The 20,641-nt window shown below is 41.5% G+C and overlaps 1 protein-coding gene across 6 annotated transcripts in view; it reads right to left on the bottom strand.

Moving 5' to 3' along the window:
• Positions 1 to 578: 578 nt before the first annotated feature.
• EIF4B (eukaryotic translation initiation factor 4B) overlaps positions 579 to 20,641 on the bottom strand; it is a 32,678-nt gene continuing 12,615 nt past the window's right edge. For 2 of the 6 annotated variants that reach the window (XM_064377124.1, XM_064377123.1), the window contains 11 exons: positions 19,498 to 19,564; positions 18,772 to 18,906; positions 14,005 to 14,142; positions 13,749 to 13,922; positions 8,410 to 8,638; positions 7,716 to 7,828; positions 4,783 to 4,996; positions 3,997 to 4,052; positions 3,034 to 3,139; positions 2,666 to 2,738; positions 579 to 2,305 (listed from right to left, as the gene is read on the bottom strand). In XM_064377124.1, the coding sequence (XP_064233194.1) occupies positions 2,225 to 2,305; positions 2,666 to 2,738; positions 3,034 to 3,139; positions 3,997 to 4,052; positions 4,783 to 4,996; positions 7,716 to 7,828; positions 8,410 to 8,638; positions 13,749 to 13,922; positions 14,005 to 14,142; positions 18,772 to 18,906; positions 19,498 to 19,564 (1,386 nt within the window). In that variant the 3' untranslated portion in view covers positions 579 to 2,224. The remainder of the gene's footprint in view (positions 2,306 to 2,665; positions 2,739 to 3,033; positions 3,140 to 3,996; positions 4,053 to 4,782; positions 4,997 to 7,715; positions 7,829 to 8,409; positions 8,639 to 13,748; positions 13,923 to 14,004; positions 14,143 to 18,771; positions 18,907 to 19,497; positions 19,565 to 20,641) is intronic. The other 4 variants (XM_064377121.1, XM_064377122.1, XM_012450295.2 and 1 more) reach the window with 4 other exon arrangements.

Here is a 20,641-nt window from a genome sequence, read left to right as displayed (position 1 = left end):
CTGCAGGCACATCCAGGTGATTAAATAATTAACACCAAGCCAAAGGAAAAAAAGAAAAGCCAGAGGGGAGCTAGGATGCAAACTCCGTTATTGGGCCTTGATAAAACACTGAAATAGATTCCCTTGTAACCCCACCGTCTGATCTTGGACAATATGGTATCCAATGTTGAATGAAAACTTCAGAGATGGCGGGGGAAGGAGGAGCATGTGGACCCCAGTAAAAACCACTGGGAGTGCAGAGTATATAAAGAACTTCGGCATTACAATGAACTTTAAAGATCAGATTTATTTGAAGGAAACAAAAAACCCACAACCCAAAGGATGGGATTTTACATCTCAAGACATCTCCCAGGTAATAAGTCTACAGATTACAAATCATTTTTCATAGAAGATATTTTTGTACAAATTTTACATGTATTCAGGAGAGGGACATTAACCAATCCCCGCTTATATTTTAATGGGGCAAGGTCGGGGAGAGGGAAAAAGCGTTTTGGATACAACTATTTGGAAGGAGAGTAGACACGAAGAGGGCAAACCCTAGCTTTTCATTATCTACAATCAATGGTTTTTCTTTAAAAAAAAAAAAAAAAACCTTTCAATCTTCAGTATCTCTTTAAAAGCCCACTTCTTAGCTACTGGCCAATCCACACCAATTATTTGAATTCACTTGGTACACACCTTTGTCCACTGGGTAAATTATATTCATTATGCCCACTGCTGCAGCACGCATAAACCAACACCCTTGCATGGCTGAACAGGACCTAATCTAGGGCTGATGGGAGAAGGGCTTGCAAACCAAGATCAAGGTGTCATTTCTCCGCTAATACTGTCTACCAAGCTGATTCCTACAAAACTGCACATAAAAGCAGGCAAGTTTAGCTACTGTGTTGCGAGAGAAACCAGGACCTTGTTAAAGAGTTCTCTCCATTACCATTTATTCTCTCAAGGGAAGCTTTAAGAAAAAGAAAACACACATTGGTCTGGCCACCTCATAAATCCAACAAGCACTGGTGTGGCATTTCAGTGGAGAAGGAAACTTGGGGCGGGGAAAAAACTCAAGGTTGTAAGAAACGCTCCCAATTTAACTGTCCCTTTTCCTATTTATCCACCTTTATTTACCACCCAAGATCATCCATTATTCTAGAGCACTCTGATCTATAAAAGGAGTCAAAGCATCAGGAGCAGACAAGGAGTGAGAACCAAAAGACATCAAGATTTGCTTGCGAAAAGCAGTGATTCTTCCTTTCACAGCTCTCCATGGCTGAGAGAAAATGCCCAAGAGGTCATCTATGTGACTTAGAGACAGCTTTTTGGGAGGCTGAGAGGAGCACGAAGAACTTTGTGACAAGAGTCTAAATTTTTTCAAGGTTTCAACAGAATGTAGATATATTCAAACTTTCAAAAAGGATGGTGCTTAGAAAGGGTAAAACCAGGACACAAAAACACTGGGAATTATGACCCCTAAGTGCTTCCGGCTCCAGGAAATAACCATTCATGTTTGTTGGAGGTCACACAATTTTCCCCTATTACCTGGTGCAAAATGACTCATCACCTCTCAAAAGCTTCTTTTCAAACCACGATTTTCCCATCTGTTTTGGTCCAATGCAGTCCTATTCTTTATGAGCTATAGATTCACTCCCAACTACCCCCTTGGGGGGTTGAAAAAAAAAAAAAAAGGAATTTCCCCTAGGCTGGCCCCCAAAACTCAGAATTAAATATGAGGAGGGGCTGGCAGCCTCGTGGAAACTAAAACAACTTGAGGCTAAATCTACGTTTCCTAGAGTGGAAAATTTATTCAGATAATGTTTGAGAATTCATATATGCCACAACAGGATAAAACCCAAAAGGTAGAAATTTCACACTTTTCCTTGTACCTCCCTCCCCTACTGCCCAATCAGATTCCAGACGTTTTATCACTGTCATTACCATTTCTGCTCAATGGAGGCCCCTAGGCACTAATCACACTGGCAAGTGCATGGTGACATAATGCACCACAACTTTTCCACAAAAAGCTGTAGTCTCTCTCTGGCTATATTGGCGATTCTCCAGTTACTTCAATATTTTAAAGGCTGCAGCAGCATGCAAAAGAATTCCATTAAAAAAAAAGGTAAGAAAGGTCTCCAGGAGATGGTGTTTTATTTTGTCTTGTCCGGATAGAGATTTGATTTGCTCTCGAATGTTCCAGGGTGGAGAGAAATTAGGAGAAAGCACAGGATGTTGAGGTCTATTCGGCATAATCTTCTCCCTCGTTTTCATCTTCACCATCAACGGACAGAGCAGCATACTTGCTCGCAGAACTGAACATCTGTAACATGAGAATCACAGGATAATGAAGGCCTTGAGTTAACACATCAAAACCCAAGACACAAGATGCTGATCCTTTGGCAATGGGGGATGACATATGACACGCACTTGCTCATCAGCATTGTCCACTGAGAGGAGCTAGCGAAAGAGGGTCAGAGGCACATGTGATCTCACTGTAGTCTCACACCACCTCTACACCTTGCAGAAGGATGAGCACAGAGGAAGGCAGAAACCAGGAAAAGGCTAAACTTCTTTCGCTACTTCAGATAAAGGCCAATGCCTTATTCTTTGTATTCCAAATGTAAACAAATCCAATGGCAAAAAGTATTCTAAGAAATTGGGAGCAGCCTTTAACACTTACGGAAGCTGGATTTTCCTCAGGTTTCTTTGGCTCAGGTGCAGATCTGGAGTCTTGATCCTTTTTGCCATCTTTCCTGCAGAGACATAAGCATAAAACCATGTCTTTAGGAGAGGACTAGCCTAATACAAACATGTACTACAAGCATGCTGTTTCAAGGCACTCAACAGGCATCTCTAGTCAATAGTCCTCGTTATCTAGATGATGTATTACTTCTAGATTTTCAGAAGCTTAACTGTCTACGCTGGCTGACTTCAGTTTGCTCACAATGAGAGATCTGGCAGTGCTTTGAGAACCAAGAACTTAACTTCTTAATTACAAAAGCACGTGGGTCAGAGGAAGGATGATAATGAGAAAGAGAACAAGCATACCGATCTGACTCCTTCCAGTGGTCTTTGTTCACTCCGTCTCCTGGACCACGGCTAGAGTTCCCAGTTTGGCCTTTTGGGACGTTCATCCCATCTATTTTATTTTCATCTGCTTGAGCAGTAATGCAAACAAATAAAAGGCAAGTAAAATGATCAATGTCCCTCTCTTAAGATTTCCCTTTAGCTGAAGAAAACTGTGCCCACAAGTACTGAGGGAAACTACCTTGGCCCCAGTCCAGACTTCCTTCCTGAAGCCCTTCTTCTCACGTCCTCTATAGCACATAAAAATACAAAAACCAAACAAAATCCACTAAAAAGTTCCATGCAGGGATATGCCATCCTGAAAATCAAGCTGGAAATAAAGACTGTGACGCTCTGCAGTGACCTTGGCTCTGCTGATGGTGACATTTCTAATGGACTGAATGTCTTAATTTCCGATTTTTTTCTCCTCCTTTCAAGGAAATGTTCTACCGGGAAAGGGCAGAGTTTTATGCTTTCTCCAAATAGGCCACTCCTCCCTGTACTGGCAAGAAAAGGTAGATAATCTGAGAAACTCTTTTTTTTTTTTTGGATGGAGTCTTACTTTGTCACCCAGGCTAGAAGTGCAATGGGGTGATCTCGGCTCACTGCAACCTCTGTCTCCCAGATTCAAGCAATTCTCCTGCCTCAGCCTCCCGAGTTAGCTGGGAGTGTGCCACCGTATTCGGCTAAATTTCTGTATTTTTAGTAGAGATGGGGTATTTGCCATGTTGGCTAAGCTGGTCTCGAACTGCTAACCTCAGGTGATCTTCCCACCACGGCCTCCCAAAGTGCTGGGATTACAGGTGTGAGCCACCACACCCAGCCAACCCAAGAAATCTTAACACAGTATCAGGTGCAAGACACATTTCTCTTCAAAATCTGATTTTAGAGGCCTTTTTATTAGGCCTCTAGGTGAAAAACCCAATTCCCACACTATGAGCTCACCTTTCCTGGCTGGTCCTTCCTCAGATAGTTGAGCTGGAGCCACTTTGCCCCCACCACTAGAAGGAAAACACATAATCACATTCATCAGTTGTTTCAGGGAGAAAACAGCCAAGGAACTTATAATCATCCTCCAAATGCTGTAAGCTTTACAGAAAACAAATCATACTCAATGTTATGAACATTAAAATATGGGGAAAAAAATAATGAAAGCAGTAATTTAAACACTAAATGCCATATGCTTTCTAGTGGTCACATCATGCAGGATTAGTATTGCTATTTTTTCTTTTTGAGACGGAGACTCACTCTTGTTGCCCAGGCTGGAGTGCAATGGCGCATCTCGGCTCTCTGCAACCTCTGCCTCCGAGGTTGAAGCGATTTTCCCTGCCTCAGCCTCCCAAGCAGCTGGGATTACAGGTGTCTGCCACCATACCCAGCTAATAGTATTGCTATTTTCTTTACAAATGAGACTTAGAGAAATTAAGGAAAGTTACCCCCTACCACACTGCCAATATGTGGCAAAAGGGAAGTCTCTGACTTGATTTGTGTGGCATTAGTACTCCCATCATAGCTGATTTCAAGCTATCAAAGTGATGTCAATTGGCTATCAAAACTCCAGAAAATGGTGTGGGTCTTATGAGCCAGTTCCAGCACACTAAGAGAACAAAGCCAGCATAACTTATTAGATGCTATATAATGCTGGTATCCTGTTAAGGCATCTTCCATCATTACATCACATTATTTAAGAATCTGCACAGCTAACCAACTACTGCTTCCAAGCTGACTCACCTTGTAGGGGACTGCTGCTCTGTGTCTGAGCTCTGAGATCGAGCAGGAGGGTTAGAACTTCGCTTCACCCAAGCATTCTCCTTTGGTGGAGGGGCTGGCATTACCTTTAGGGGCTGATCAGGTTTGGGAGGTTTAGAAGTTGGAGAGTGACAATCTTCCTCCTTACTGGGTGTTTCATTTTCTAGAGACTTCTCACTCTCTCTCCTTCGTGTATCTGTGAAGCCAGAGTGAAAAGATCAAATTATCAGGATTCAGATGCTCATGCATCTATCAGAATCTCAACAGTGTGGAAAATGGTCCACATCAGTTTTGGCTTGCAAAGACGGATTTATCCCTAAACCAGTGGTTTCCAAATATTTCTGAGAACAAGGTTTACTGATGCACAGAGAAATAGGAAAAATAATAACCATGTATACATCTTAAGGGATACACAGCCATTTGACCTTTTGAGGAATGAGTATCCTTTACAGCCTGTCTGCATTCTCAATGTTAAAAGTGTCTTGATGTGAAGAATATACATATGTGAAGAGGACCTATGATGAAACCCCAAATTCTGGTAACCATCGCTCAACTTCAACTTAAAACTCATCACACATAGACAATGATACAATTGCATTTATGAAAAACCACCTACTGGCTGGGTGCAGTGGCTCACACCTGTAATCTTAGGACATTGGGAGGCCGAGTGGGGGTGGATCGTTTGAGCCTAGGAGTTTCAGACCAGCCTGGACAACGTGGTGAAACCCCAGATTCAAAATAAATAGAAAAATTAGCTGGGTATGGTGGCATGTGCCTGTAGTCCCAGCTACTAGGGAAGATGAGGTGAGCTGTGATCATATCGCTGTACTCCAGCCTGGTTGATAGCATGAGACCCCATCTCAAAAAAAACAAAACAAAACAAAAAACAACCTACACATTTTTTTTTTAAAGGCAATAAGTATCTTCTCAAAACAAGAAGCCTCCTTTGGGAGGCCGAGGAAGGACTGCTTGAGGCCAGGAGTTTGAGACCAGCCTGGGCAATGTAAGCAAGACCCCATCTCTACAAAAATTAAAAAAATTTAGCCAGGCATGGTGGCATACACCTGTCATAACAGCTACTTGGGATGTTGGGGCAAGAGGATTGCTTTAGCCCAGGAGTTCAAGGCTACAGTGAACTATGATGATACCACTGCACTCCAGCCTGGGTGTAAGATCCTGTCTTAAAAATAAGAAACTAGAAGCCTGTTTCATCAGATTCTATCTTTTTTCTTTTTTGAGACAGAGTCTTGCTCTGTTGCCCGGGCTGGAGTGCCATGGCACAATCTTGGCTCACGGCAACCTCTTCCTCCCAGGTTCAAGCGATTCTCCTGCCTCAGCCTCCTGAGTAGCTGGGATTACAGGCAGCCGCCACCACACCCAGCTAATTTTTGTATTTTTAGTAGAGATGGGGTTTCTCCACGTTGGTTAGGCTGGTCTCGAACTCCTGACCTTGTGATCCATCCGCCTTGGCCTCCCAAAGTGCTGGGATTACAGGCATAAGCCACCCCACCCAACCTTCTTTCTACATTTTACATGCAAGTTCTACAGAAATAGGTATATATCAACTCAATAAAAGTATACTTTTACTTAGCCACAAAAAGGGGCATTAAAACATGTTAGTAATTTCCAGAAAACTCCTACAACACCTGGGTGAATTTCCAAATCACTTCAGTCTTGAGCTATGTTTTGAAATGCTCAAGTACACAGCCTGGTGTGGTGGTTCATGCCTGTAATCCTACCACTTTGGGAGGCTGAGGCGGATCACTTGAGCCCAGGAGTTCGAGACCAGTCAGACCTCATCTTTATTTAAAAAAAAAAAAAAATGCAAGTACAAATCAGTTTAGAGGTGGGAGGAAAGGCCTTAAAAAACATCACAGTGACCAGTGGTTTCCAAATATTTTGGGGAACATGGGGCAAAAATGGGGAAACCATCTTTACAACAATTAGAAAAATGTAGCTGGGTGTGGTAGTGTGTGCCTACAGTCCTAGGTACTAGGGAGGCTGAAGTGGGAGGATCATTTGAGTCCAAGAGTGAGGGTACAGTGAGCCATCATCATGCCACTGCACTCCAGCCTGTGTGACAGACTAAGACCATGTCTCAAAACAAAACACACATCATGGAAAGGGAACGGAGGTATTACAATTGAACCAGTTAGCTTTCCAAAACTTAAAAGCTTGATCAACCAGTAACTAGTGAGGAAGAATAAACACCCAGAATAACACGGCTTGAGAACACTGCTCTGGTGGTAACATCAAAAAAGGCTGGTCCTGGAGACAGCTCACACAGAACCCCAAGCCTATGACTGTTCTGAATAAACATGATATCAAGACATAAAATGAAAATATACGAAATTAAAAAAAAAAAAGACATAAAATGGTAAGAGACAAACCTAACAGTTAAGTATTTGCTTCAGTGGTAGATTATTAAGCACATCATCTAGATCTATTCTTGTACCCATTCCTCAGATTCTTTGGAGCACCAGATATGAAACTCCAATCAGCTTATGCAACCCAAATTAAGAGTTCATGACTGAGCCGGGCGCGGTGGCTCATGCCTGTAATCCCAGCACTTCGGGAGGCTGAGGCGGGTGGATCACAAAGTCAAGAGGTCGAGACCATCCTGGTCAACATGGAGAAATCCCGTCTCTACTAAAAATACAAAAAATTAGCTGGACATGGTGGCGCGTGCCTGTAATCCCAGCTACTCAGGAGGCTGAGGCAGGAGAATTGCCTGAACCCAGGAGACGGAGGTTGCGGTGAGCTGAGATCGCGCCACTGCACTCTAGCCTGGGTAACAAGAGCAAAACTTCGTCTCAAAAAAAAAAAAAAAGTTCATGACAATTTAAATACTGCAAAGTCTCTGCATAATTTGGTTAAGGATAGTTTATGGAAAACAGCAGTAACACGATACCCACCCTGGTCTGACTTACTTCTGCCAGATACGGCGGAGGTCCCAGTCTGCGACGACTCACTTCCTGTCCTCGACCGTTCTCGTTCCTGAGTTTCTTCACTCCGCCAGCTTGGGTGTCTGTACAAAAGATTTCACAAAAGACAGATTATGCCTGGCTCAATGAAAGCCACCTTAGATCCATGCTGTCCCCTTAAGAACCATCACTTATTAATATTTTACCACAACTGCTTCATCTATAGGTGTATATGCATATAAATTTATTTTTCCCTCAAACTATTTGAAAGCTATAGACAATAAGACACACTTTGGCCCTAAATACTTCAGCAAGAATCAATACGGTTAATAACATTCTCCTACATAATCTTCAACACTGTCCTTTTAAAATATTAACACAGTTCTACAAGCCATTCATTACCAGGCTGTTTTTCAGGACAATTACTTATAGGAGGTCTCTGGTCTTTTAGATACAATACCAGTTTTTATTGTAAACACTTTTGTAATGGACAGGGAACAACTCTTCATTATGTAAAACTGTCCCCAACACTGCATACTACCTAACACCTCCAGCCCCAGCCCACTAAAAATGCTCATCAGTGACAACCACTGATGTAATAATGACAAAAATTTCCCAAGTGCTCCTGGGGATGTAATGCCCCAAGATCCATTGGATTGGGATATCCATCATGAAGACAACCTACCTCTCCCGAGGCCGTCTTTCTAGTTTTGGCTCATCCAGCTGACGCTGCAACTTCTCTTGTTCCTTCTGTAGCCGTTCTTCTACTTCTCTTTCTCTAGCAGCTGTGTCAACGGGTTTTGCCCCTCCAAAGATAGAAGCAGCTCGACTGGACTGGGAGGTACTAGCAGAGGAATCGTCTTCCTTAGGAGTACTCCGAGGCTTTAGATTCAGTTTGGGTCTTTGGGGCGGACCTAAGTTAAATGAAACTCTAAATAGTAGTTTTCCAAATCACCAGAAGCCAATGGCTGAAAGCCACATTCCCAGATATAACTCCTATGAAATGCTATATGAGATTCAAGTTAGTGGCCTAACCAATCCACAGAAGGCATATGGGAGATCATTAGAAAATAGGTAGCTTAGGCTAGGTGCTATGGCTTGTGCCTATAATATCCCAGCACTTTGGGAGGCTGAGGCAGGTGGATCACCTGAGGTCGGGAGTTCAAGACCAGCTTCGCCAACATGGAGAAACCCTGTCTCTATAAAAATAGAAAATTAGCTGGGTGTGGTGGCACATGCCTGTAATCCCAGCTACTCCGGAGCCTGAGGCAGGATAATCGCTTGAACCCGGGAGGTGGAGGTTGCAGTGAGCTAAGATCACGTCATTGCACAATCCAGCCTGGTGAACAAGAGCGAAACTCCGCCAAAAAGAAACAAAAAAAGAAAGAATATATGTAGCTTGAATAATCAAGTTCAATTACTTTTCTATCACATTCATGATGTAGTACCAGACCATGGGAAAGACTAAAAATCGTTAATATTTAAGTGATAAATTAATAATCTATTAAGATTTCTTTTATATGGGAACAAATTTTTGACCACAATTAAACTACTGGATGAAAGTATCTTACTCCAAAATCTGGGTGTTAAGAACTTATACAATATGATAGCAAGACTCTAGTTCTTTAGTTTTTTTGAGACAGAGTCTGGCTCTGTCATCCAGGCTGGAGTGCAGTGGTGCTGTTTCATCTCACTGCAACCTCTGCCTCCCTGATTCTGCTGCCTCAGCCTCCTGAGTAGCTGGGAGTACAAGCACATGGCACCACATCTGGCTAATTTTTGTATTTTCAGTAGAGACAGGGTTTCACCATGTTGGCCAGGCTGGTCTTGAACTCCTGAACTCAAGTGATCCGCCCACCTCGGCCAAGAAGACTCTAGATCTTATACCCTTGTCTCTGTGTATAATATAAATTTGGCACAGGTGGTTCATGGGGCAAAGCATGTAACACTGAACAAATAAACTCTTAAGGCAGTCTGATTTTTTCCTTGATTCAAGTTGTCAGAATTCTTTCAAGAGAAACCTAAGTGTTTCAAGGAAGCTAAAATTTCTAAAAATCATTGTTTATCCTCAATATTTTAGATATACAAAAGATACAGAGACTATAAAGAAAGCCTGTGTATATAATCACATGGCTTAAGTAATGATACCTTAACAAAAAGCTAAAACTTCCTCATGACATGACCAGCTGCACCCTGTCCTCTAACCACTAGATGGTGACTTTATCATGCCCACACTTGACTTTATACTTTTACTATAAATGCACATAGTACCTGCAGACAGAGGGTATTGTTTAACAAGATCTAAATTTTCTATGAGGGCTTTAAGCTGACAGTTTATATAGGCTCCTAAGACATATTTTACATCTGTATTATGGCCCCTCCATTTTACTAAGATAAAACTGGGGCTCAGACAAAGTAGCTCACTTAAGATATTTAAGATATTAATAAAAGAGGGGCCGGGCGCAGTGGCTCATGCCTGTAATCCCAGCACTTTGGGAGGCCAAGGCGGGCGGATCATGAGGTCAAGAGATGGAGACCATCCTGGTCAACATGATGAAACCCCGTCTCTACTAAAAATACAAAAAAAAATAGCTGGGCATGGTGGCGCGTGCCTGTAATCCCAGCTACTCAGGAGGCTGAGGCAGGAGAATTGCCTGAACCCAGGAGGCGGAGGTTGCGGTGAGCCGAGATCACGCCACTGCACTCCAGCCAGCCTGGGTAACAAGAGTGAAACTCCGTTTCAAAAAAAAAAAAAGATATTAATAAAAGAAAACAAGGCCAGGCATGGTGGCTCATGTCTGTAATCCCAACACTTTGGGAGGCAAGGGTGGGCGGATCACCTGAGGTCAGGAGTTCGAGACCAGCCTGGCCAACATGGTGAAACCTGGCCTCTACTAAAAATACAAAAATTAGCTGGGCATGTTGGCACACGCCTGTAATCCCAGCTACTTGGGAGGCTGAGGCAGAAGAATCTCTTGAACCTGGAAGGTGGAAGTCGCAGTGAGCTGAGATCGCCCTACTGCACTCCAGCCTGGGTGACAGAGCAAGACTCTCAAAAACAAACAAACAAAAACAACACAAAAAACAAAAAACAAAAAAAGGAATACAACTGGGCACGATGGTTCACGCTGTAATTCCAGCACTTTGGGAGGCCAAGGCAAGTGGATAACTTGAACTTGGGAGTTCAAGATCAGCCTGGGCAATGTGGAGAAACCCCATCTCTATAAAAAACATCAAAATTAGCCAGGCATATGGCATGCACCTGTAGTCCCAGCTACTGGGGAGGATGAGGTAGAAGGATCACTGGAGCTCAGAAGGCTTAGACTGCAGTTAGCCATGATTATGCCACTGCACTTCTAGCCTGGGCGACAGGGTGAGATCCTGCCTCAAGAAGGAAAAAAAAAGAAAATATAAATGGTGGGCAAACAGTGAAGACCCATGTATGTCAGAGAAATGGAGAGAGGACTATCTTCCAGGCCATGCGAAATGAGAAAGGTCTAAAAGGAGGAGAATAAGGTTATTAGAGCTTATGCCAGAACGACAACTGACAACTGGGGCCAATATGAAGAATGGAGCAAGGCAGGGAACTCTGTTAGGAGGCAATGGTCAGTAATGTGGGTGCAGCAATGAGTTCTCAAAAAAGGTAGCAGCAGTGACTCGACAAGAGAGCAGATCTTAAGAGGGAATGGGGGTAAGAGCAAGAAGAGAGCAAGAGAAAAAATAGGTATGCAGCTACTGGTGGAGAGGTAAGGATCAGTGTGAGAAGAAAAGGTCAAGGACAGGGGCTGGGCGCGGTTGCTCACGCCAGTAATCCCAGAACTTTGGGAGGCTGAGGTGGGTGGATCACCAGGTCAAGAGTTCGAGACCAGCCTGGCCAACATGGTGAAACCCCATCTCTACTAAAAATACAAAAATGAGCCAGGTGTGGTGGCTCACGCCTTTACTCCCAGCTACTCAGGAGGCTGAGGCAGGAGAATCACTTGAACCTGGAAGGTGGAGGTTGCAGTGAGCCAGGACTGTGCCACTGAACTCCAGCCTGGGTGAAAGAGCAAAAAAAAAAAAAAAAAACTCCGTCTCAAAATAAATAAATAAATAAAAAGGGCCAAGGAGAACACAAGGCCCACATCTGAGCCTCCACTTTTCTAACTTGTAATTTTACCTATACCACATAGAAATCTAAGAATTAAACAATACTTGTACCAACACTAAGCTCATTGCTGGAACAGAGTAAATGCTTACTAAATGTTAGGAAACAGCTTTTAAGAATGCAGTTTTTAAAAAACATTTTATTATTTTTTAGATGAGGTCTCATTATGTTGCCCTGGCTGAAGTGCAGTGGTATGACCTTGACTCACTGCAGCCTTGTCCTCCTAGGTGCAAGCGTTCCTCCCACCTCAGCCTCCTAAGATGCTGGGCCTACAGGTAAATGCTACCACCATGCTCAGTTAACTTTTATATTTCTTGTAGAGATGGGGTCTCACTATGTTACCAAGGCTGGTCTCGAACTCCTGGGCTCAAGTGATCCTCCTGCCTTGGCCTCCCAAAACTGCTGGGATTACAAATGTGAGTCACCATGCCTGGACTAAGTTATTTATTTATTTTTTTAAAAACAAACATTGAATTATTATTTTTTAAGGGAATAAAGACTTCACCACAATAGAACTGCCATATGGCTCTGATGAATTTTGTCATCTCACTGTGTTTTATTAGTTGTCTAGATGGATTTTCTTTACTTGGGAACCACAGAAGATGATGGATATAAAGCCGTCTGCACAAAGTGTAGGACTAACACAAAGATGTTAAAGATAGAAAAAAATTGACCAGCTGCAGTGGCTCACGCCTGTAATCCCTGCACTTTGGGAGGCAAAGGCAGGCAGATCATGAGGACAAGAGATCAAGACCATCCTGGGCAATGTGAGGAAACCCAATCTCTACTAAAAATACAAAAATTAGCTGGGTGTGGTGGTGGGCACCTGTAATCCCAGCTACTCAGGAGGCAGAGGCTGGAGAATTGCTTAAACCTGGGAGGCAGAGGCTGCAATGAGCCAAGATCCACCACTGCAATCCAGCTTGGCGATGGAGCCAGACTCTGTCTCAGAAAAAAAAAAAAAAATTCTAGGCCAGATTTTATATGACATCACTAAAGTTAGAATAGAAATGGTGGCCATTTATTAGTATTTTCTAACAGTTTAGGTTTATAGCAGTTAACATTTTATATGTTATAGTATTAGGGGATAATTTTAGAATAGGTGCACCAAAATCCGACCTTTATAATTAATGAACATCACTTATTGTGGTATAATGGTACTGAAATCAGCAATGCTTTTTTGTTTGTTTTGTGAGACAGAGTTTCACTCTGTTGCCCAGGCTGGAGTGCAGTGGCGCAATCTCAGCTCACTGCAACCTCTGCCTCTGGGCTCAAGCAATTATCCTGATTTAGCCTCCCCAGTAGCTGGGACGACAGGTGTGCGCCACTACGGCCACCTAATTTTTGTATTTTTAGTAGAGATGGGGTTTCACCACGTTGGCCAGGCTGGTCTCAAACTCTTGACCTCAAATGATCTGCCCACCTCAGCCTCCCTAAGTGCTGAGATTATAGGCGTGAGCTACTGCACCTGGCCTTAATGTGTGTTTTAACCACATAGTAACAATTATGGGCTACAGGACTATGTTTAGTCCCAGTTTCATTTCTGTCACTTGAAAAATGGAGCTAAAATCAGTTTTAAGTATAATTTATTGAGATCACAACATAACAGTATCTGGCAAATTTTTTTTCCATTTCTACTGTTTATTCAGTAAATTTTAACTGAAAAATCTGTGAAGGCATATGAGATGAAAAGAATTCGACTGCTTTACTTCTACTGATGTCATCCTTAGCCAAAGCTCTTTCTACTATGCTTTGCTGCTTCCTGTACAGTGTGCAAGTTATATTTGTGCCTGACTCAGTGGTTTGTAAAACAATCCGAAATTTTCCGTAGTTTTCTGAGTTTCTGCTCCATGAAGTAAGCAAAATAAAACTATTACCTCTATCATCACGCCTATAATCATCCCGAGAGTAATCATCTCTGGAGCTCCATGACCGATCATCCCGTCTGTCATATCGGTCTTCATAGCGGTCCCCGCCTCCTCTGTAGTCATCATCCCTGCGGTATCCACTGCCAAATGCTCTTCTGCCACTGCCTATCCGGGAGTCATAGCCTGAAAATATATCCAAATTATAATCATCACAGCAGAGACCGAAAAAAAAAAGGGCAAAAAGTTACTGAAAGAGAGCAATTACCTCTATCATAGTCTCTGCTGCCTCGGTCATCATAGCGATCCCGGCCGCCATATCGATCCATATCCCGGCGAGGGCCATCCCGGTACCCATCCCGATACCCATCGCGATACCGGTCTGAATCATAACGATCTCGATACTCTAGGGAAAAGAGAAAAGTAACACCATCCCTTTTCTCTGACACCATTAATAAAAACATGGTAAACTATAAGATCAGTTTGGAAGAATCTGTATTTCAATTTTCTATCTGATTTCTATCTGATTTCAATTTTCTACCTGTTTCCCTGGTGAAATAAATGTTGCTCAGCTAATAATTTGGGAATGGTGGGTTGGAAATAAAAAAATCTCTAAATATTCCATAATGAATTTCCAGAAGGAGAAAAGATATATATGCACATACAAAAAAAGAAAGCACAAGACACTAAAAGAACACAGATGGAATCTTCAATGTGTGATACCAAAGACCACTTATTTTTTAATTTAAAAAATTGTTTTAGTGAGACAGTTTCTCTATGTTGCCCAGGCTGGTTTTAGACTCCTGGGCTTAAACAATCCTCCAGCCTTGGGCTCCCAAAGTGCTGAGATTACAGGCATGAGCCATAACACCCAGCCTCAAAGACCACAAAGAGGCAAACAAAATGAGAAACAATGTATGTAACATATGACTAATAGGACATCATTTTCTACCATGAAAATGTCAAAGATTAAAATAAATAACATCTAGTGTTGGCTAAGTTTAGGAGCTTAAATCAATTTCTGCACTGCTGATCATAATTTAAAACAGTATAAATACACTTTGGGAAGCTGAGGATGGTGGATCATCTAAGCTCAGGAGTTCGAGACCAGCCTGGGCAACATGGTGAAACCATGATTCTATCAAAAATACAAAAAATTAGCCAGGTATGGTGGCGCACATCTGTGGTCCCAGCTGCTTGGGAGGCTGAGGTGGGAGGATTACTTGAGCCAGGGAGGCAGAGGTTGCAGTAAGCCAGGATTGTGCAAGGCATTCTAGCCTGGGTGATAGAGTGAGACTTCCTCTCTAAATAAATAAGTACAAATACTGAAAGTTGTATTAGAACTATGCACTAAAAAATCTGAAGTCATGTATACCCTTCTTGGCCAACAATTTCTAGGAATTTATCCTGAGGAAATAACTGGATATGTGATAAAGATACAGGTACAAAGACATTCACTGCAATGTTGTTTATATTATAAAATATATTTTACATACACATGTGCATTTCAGTATCAGAGGACCCTAAATACTAGAAATCTGTATAAAGAAATGTAGTAGCTCAGACAGCAAACTGTGGGTAGCGTTAAGTTGTTTATGAAAGGGATAGCTGCTATTTAGCTCCAGCTGACTGTTGCTAGGATCTTCTAGTTTTCTGAGAGTAGCTGGCAACACAGATTTTTATGTTTTTTTAAATCTGAATTTCTAAATATAAATCAACTAAAAAAAAAACCCCCACGAATGTTTTCAGGGCTGGTAATTTATGTGTGGGGGCCAAACAGGGATCTTTTTCTTGTGGCTGTTGTCTTTTAAATGATTTCATTTTGGAAACCACATAATTTTTACTGACCAGATACAACATATCCCAATATTATAAAGTTTATATATTGAAGAACATGCTGATGTTAGTAAAATCATTATAGAAATGATCTAAAACAGGACACACACAAGAAAATCAGCCCTGTGTTTATTTTGAAATGAGTTTTTAATTTCTGGAGATGCAAATTTACACTTTATTTGGATAATACTGAAATTATAAGCTTGCATTTCCTGAGAAAGCACAGATCCATACTGAAGAAAGGCAGCATATGCTATTACTGACATTTCACAGGAATACTTGGTATAATACCCCCCAACACCCCTCGGGGGGTTCTGTTTTTTGCTTTAATGCTTGGGATAGGAGTCTCTGGATCTTTAACTCAGGTTAACTACTTTGGGGCAGCTTTGGATAACAACAGCACACTCACTCGTTATCCATCCTGCTTGCTCTAAATTCAAGGTTTCAGGTGAGAAAAGTCATGCCCCTGGACTCAAAACAGGACCCTTGGTCTGATTGTCTGCTTTTTCTTTCAAGAGCCATTTCTTCCTGTTAACAACAGAATCTCTTGCATAAATGCTGAAGTTAATCACCTCAGGCAGTTCTTCCCAAGGCTTTGTTGTGTCACAAAGACATGTGAAAAGTCAGATATAAACTTGCTGATTTATTTTTCAAACCTATGCCCCATTCTTCTTCCTTCTACATCTTATAAGGTTAAGAACTCTCCTCTAATAGGAATTACATCCTTTACTGCTTCCCCAATTATATTTGGTACAAAGCTCAAAAGGCACTTCATAAAATTAAAATGCTTGTGGCGGGAGTGCTGGCTTACATCTGTAATCCCAGCATTTTGGGAGGCCGAGGTGGGTGGATCACCTGAGGTCAGTAGTTCAAGATCAGCCTGACCAACATGGTGAAAACCCATCTCTACTAAACATACAAAATTAGCCGGGCACAGTGGCTCATGCCTGTAATCCCAGCTACTTGGGAGGCTGAGGAAAGAGAATCGCTTGAACCATGGAGGCGGAAGCTGCGATGAGCCGAGACAGTGCCATTGCACTCCAGCCTAGGCAGTTAAGAGTGAAACTCCGTCTCAAAAAAAAAAAAAAGAGCCAGGTGTGGTGGTGCGCATCTGAATTCCCAGCTACTCAGGAGGCTGAGGAACAAGGAACACCAAACTTGGGAGCAGACGTTGCAGTGAGCCAATACTGCCACTGCACTCTAGTCAGGGAAACAGAACGAGACTGTATCTCAAAAACAAAACAAAAAAAGAGCTTGCAAATTTAACTTTTTCTATCTGTTTTTACATAAACCATTTCAAACATATAGACAAGAAAAGAAGCCATAATAAAAAAAAGTATATAAAAAATTTACATTTGTATTAAAAAAAGTAAAGAAGCCATTATAACAAACTTATGAACCTATTACTTAGGTTTAGTGAATGTCATATTTTGTCCTGTTTGTTTTTTGTTTAAAAGAAATATGTTACAGATGTAACAACAAAATTCTCCCTACCCCCACCAGCAATCACAAGGGTGGTTAAATTACCATGCATAGCTTTATAGTTGTACAACTTATACATTAATACATGGTATTGTTTTCAAATTTATACAGATTTTTTCCCCCTTAATGTGACAGGTTTTGAACTTTATCCCTATTGTTACGCTACAAAGTATTTCATTACAGACAAATCACTACTTATTTTCACTAGGTAGTAGCTTCTTTCCATTTTAAAAATAATTAGTGTTGTCTATTTTTGCACATTTTAATACAGTTGCATAATTTTTCCCATAAAGGTTTTTGTTAGATTTAAGTGGTGGATGTAATTAATCTCTACTCCTACCCCATGATATTTCCCATTCCTCTTTCTGTCCCTGAACCATTTAATTATTCACACACTGTCTCTTCCCTCCACTATAACAATGTATGCCCAATAAAGATAGGATTTTGTTTTTGTTCACTGCTATATCTTTGTTCACTGCTGTATCTTGAGGATTTTAAAGTGAATCAGTATTTTTATTTAAAAAAATTACATTTTAATTATTTGCTATATGCATATAGTAATGCAACTGATCTTTGTATGCTGCTCACCCAGCAACCATGGTGAACTCTTCTGAGATGGAGTTTGCTCTTGTTGTCCAGGCTGGAGTGCAATGGCGCAATCTTGGCTCACTGCAACCTCTGCCTCCCGGGTTCAAGCAATACTCCTGTTTCAGTCTCCCAGGTAGCTGGGATTACAGGCATGTGTCACCATGCTCAGCTAATTTTTTTTTTTTTTTTTTTTTTTTTTGAGGCGGAGTTTCACTCTTGTTACCCAGGCTGGAGTGCAATGGCGCGATCTCGGCTCACCGCAACCTCCGCCTCCTGGGTTCAGGCAATTCTCCTGCCTCAGCCTCCTGAGTAGCTGGGACTACAGGCACGCACCACCGTGCCCAGCTAATTTTTTGTATTAGTAGAGACGGGGTTTCACCATGTTGACCAGGATGGTCTCGATCTCTTGACCTCGTGATCCACCCGCCTCGGCCTCCCAAAGTGCTGGGATTACAGGCTTGAGCCACCGCGCCCGGCCTAATTTTGTATTTTTAGTAGAGACGGGGTTTCTCCACGTTGGTCAGGCTGGTCTCGAACTCGTGACCTCAGGTGATTCACCTGCCTCAGCCTCCCAAAGTGCTGGAATTATAGGCGTGAGCCACTGTGCGCAGCCTAATCTCTTTATTTCAAATAGCTCACTTTGTGTAATCTGTTGGTTTTTCGGGTTTTTGAGATAGGGTCTCGCTCTGTCACCCAGTCTAGACCTCCTGGCTCAAGCAGTCCTCTTGGCTCAGGTGCATACCACTGTATATATATATATTTTTTTGGTAGATAGGATCTTGTTTTGTTGGCCAGGCTGGTCTGACTCCTGGCCTCAAGCAATCTGCCTGCCTTGGCCTCCCAAACTGTTGAGATTATAGGTGTGAGCCACCACACCCAGCTAGGTTTCTTTATAAACAATTGTCTACAAAAAAAGAGAAATGTCTGTCCCTTTGTTTATGTTTCTTAAAAAAACTATTAATTTATTAAATTTGTTTTCTGCATCTATCAATTCTTTTGGATATTATCCAAAATTTTCCTTCATCTGCTTTCCCCCTTCTGTTAATGTGATCATCTGTAATACATCTGTTCTATAACTAAATAGCCTCCCAGAGCACAGAACAAACTAACTTCATAAACACAAACTTACTGTCTCCAAAGCTATCATCACCTCTTCTAGGTGGGTAGTCATCAAAGCTGTCTGTGGCAGGACGAGCCCTCCAGTCTGTATCTGTTTTGTCAGAATCCCGATTTCTATCACGGCCAAAAGAACGATCGTCCCTGTCTACAGATACATTAAAACAAAAACTGTAAGTTAGCTCATAAAAACTTTGCCCAGTATTTCTCACACACAGAAAACCCCATTTTACCCTATTTTGCACTTTTATATCACACTGTCATCTCAGTTACCTCAGGCCCCATAAGTACATGCTCCAATTCAACCGGACTAATTCTTTTCCTCCCATTCTTCCTACTGGTTTAATGCTTAGCTATCTCAAATTCTGTGTAGGACAGGAGTTCCTGAAACATACACAAATTAGGTCCCCTTTGTGCCCAATGTGTTGTTAGACAGCTAACCTATTTATCATATATTTAATGTTCATCTAGTTCAATCAGGGCTTCTCAATCTTGACATGCATTTTGGGCTGCATAATTCTTTATTGATGGGGATTATCCTATCCACTACAGAATTAACCCCTGGATTTTATTGTGACAACCTATAATGTCTTCAAACATTGGCACAAGTCCCCTCGGGGCAAAACTGGTTTAAAACTATTACTATAGACTCAGGCAGGCCCACCACTACCCCTATTCAAATTTTCTGGGAAAGGATGCCTTGGTGTCATCCTACCATTACCAAACAGAAATCTCTTACCAGTTTCCTTACCTTTATCCTGTGCTTGATCAGCAACGTCCACTCGAATTCTCCTGTTACCTAGAGACTGAGAGCATAGGACCATATTAACCAACCTTTTGCCCCATTATGCACAAATCCCTTGAGTGACCTTGAACGTCTGGGTATAGCAGAAGCACTAGGGGAAGGAAGATAAAGGAAAACACTGTAATCTAGCTAACACTCCAATCTGTGGGCTAAAGAGTCCTTTATAAAGACTTAAAAATTCAACAAATTTAAGTTGGCCTTGAATATTATTAGGTCAATCATCATGCTATTTTTACAAATCTGAATTTCACAGAACAGAATCAACTGTTTAACTATCCAAGGTAATTTGTCAAGTGTAGTAAATTAAAAATAATTCTCACGTAACTAGCTAAATAAAAGGCATATTTGGTGTCACAGCAATTATTTTTTTATCCAAAATTTATAGAAGCCAGATGCAGTGGCATGTACCTGCAGTCTCAGCTATCTGGGAGACTGAGGCAGGAAGATCACTTGAGCCTGAGTTCAAGTCTAGCCTGGGCAATATAGCAAGACCCTGTCTCTTAAAAACAAAAACACCCAACACATTTATAGAGCCCCTACTAATACTATATTCTAGCAAAATTGCATAAAGCATGCTTTGTCTACAATCTTAGGTTCTTTCACTCAATATTACCTTTGGATAAATAAGTTCTTCCAGAGCTATCCTCTGACTGCCCTTTCCCACATCATTGTTCATACACTTTGAACCCTATTAATTCTATCGCTGATTTTTCCTCATTTCATAGTAGAATCTACAGTTGAAGAAGGATAACAATGATTTTTAGTTAAAAATACCCAAAACTATATTAAACACCACCATAATGAAATCTCTAGTAAAAATAACTCCTAAATATGAACCACAACAATATATTAAGTAATAGTTAATCTAGTAAACATCAAATAGTAACAATTGCACGGTATTCTTTTTCTTAATCAGACTGAGTAAAGACCAGTAATGTTAATAAAATCTAAAAATAATCCAATAAGAGTAACTCTGGAACAAGATTAGACCTTCATATGCATTTAAATTTAACTAAGTACATTAATTTTTAGTCTCTATTTCACACTGACTATAGACTGTCATGATACTCAATTATGA

This window comes from Aotus nancymaae, unplaced genomic scaffold, assembly GCF_030222135.1.
Source record: "Aotus nancymaae isolate 86718 unplaced genomic scaffold, 86718_ANA_hifiasm-v0.15.2.pri h1tg000016l, whole genome shotgun sequence".
NCBI lineage: Eukaryota > Metazoa > Chordata > Mammalia > Primates > Aotidae > Aotus > Aotus nancymaae.
The sequence above is the reverse complement of the archived record's forward strand: the minus strand, read 5'-3'. Positions and strand labels throughout refer to the sequence as shown.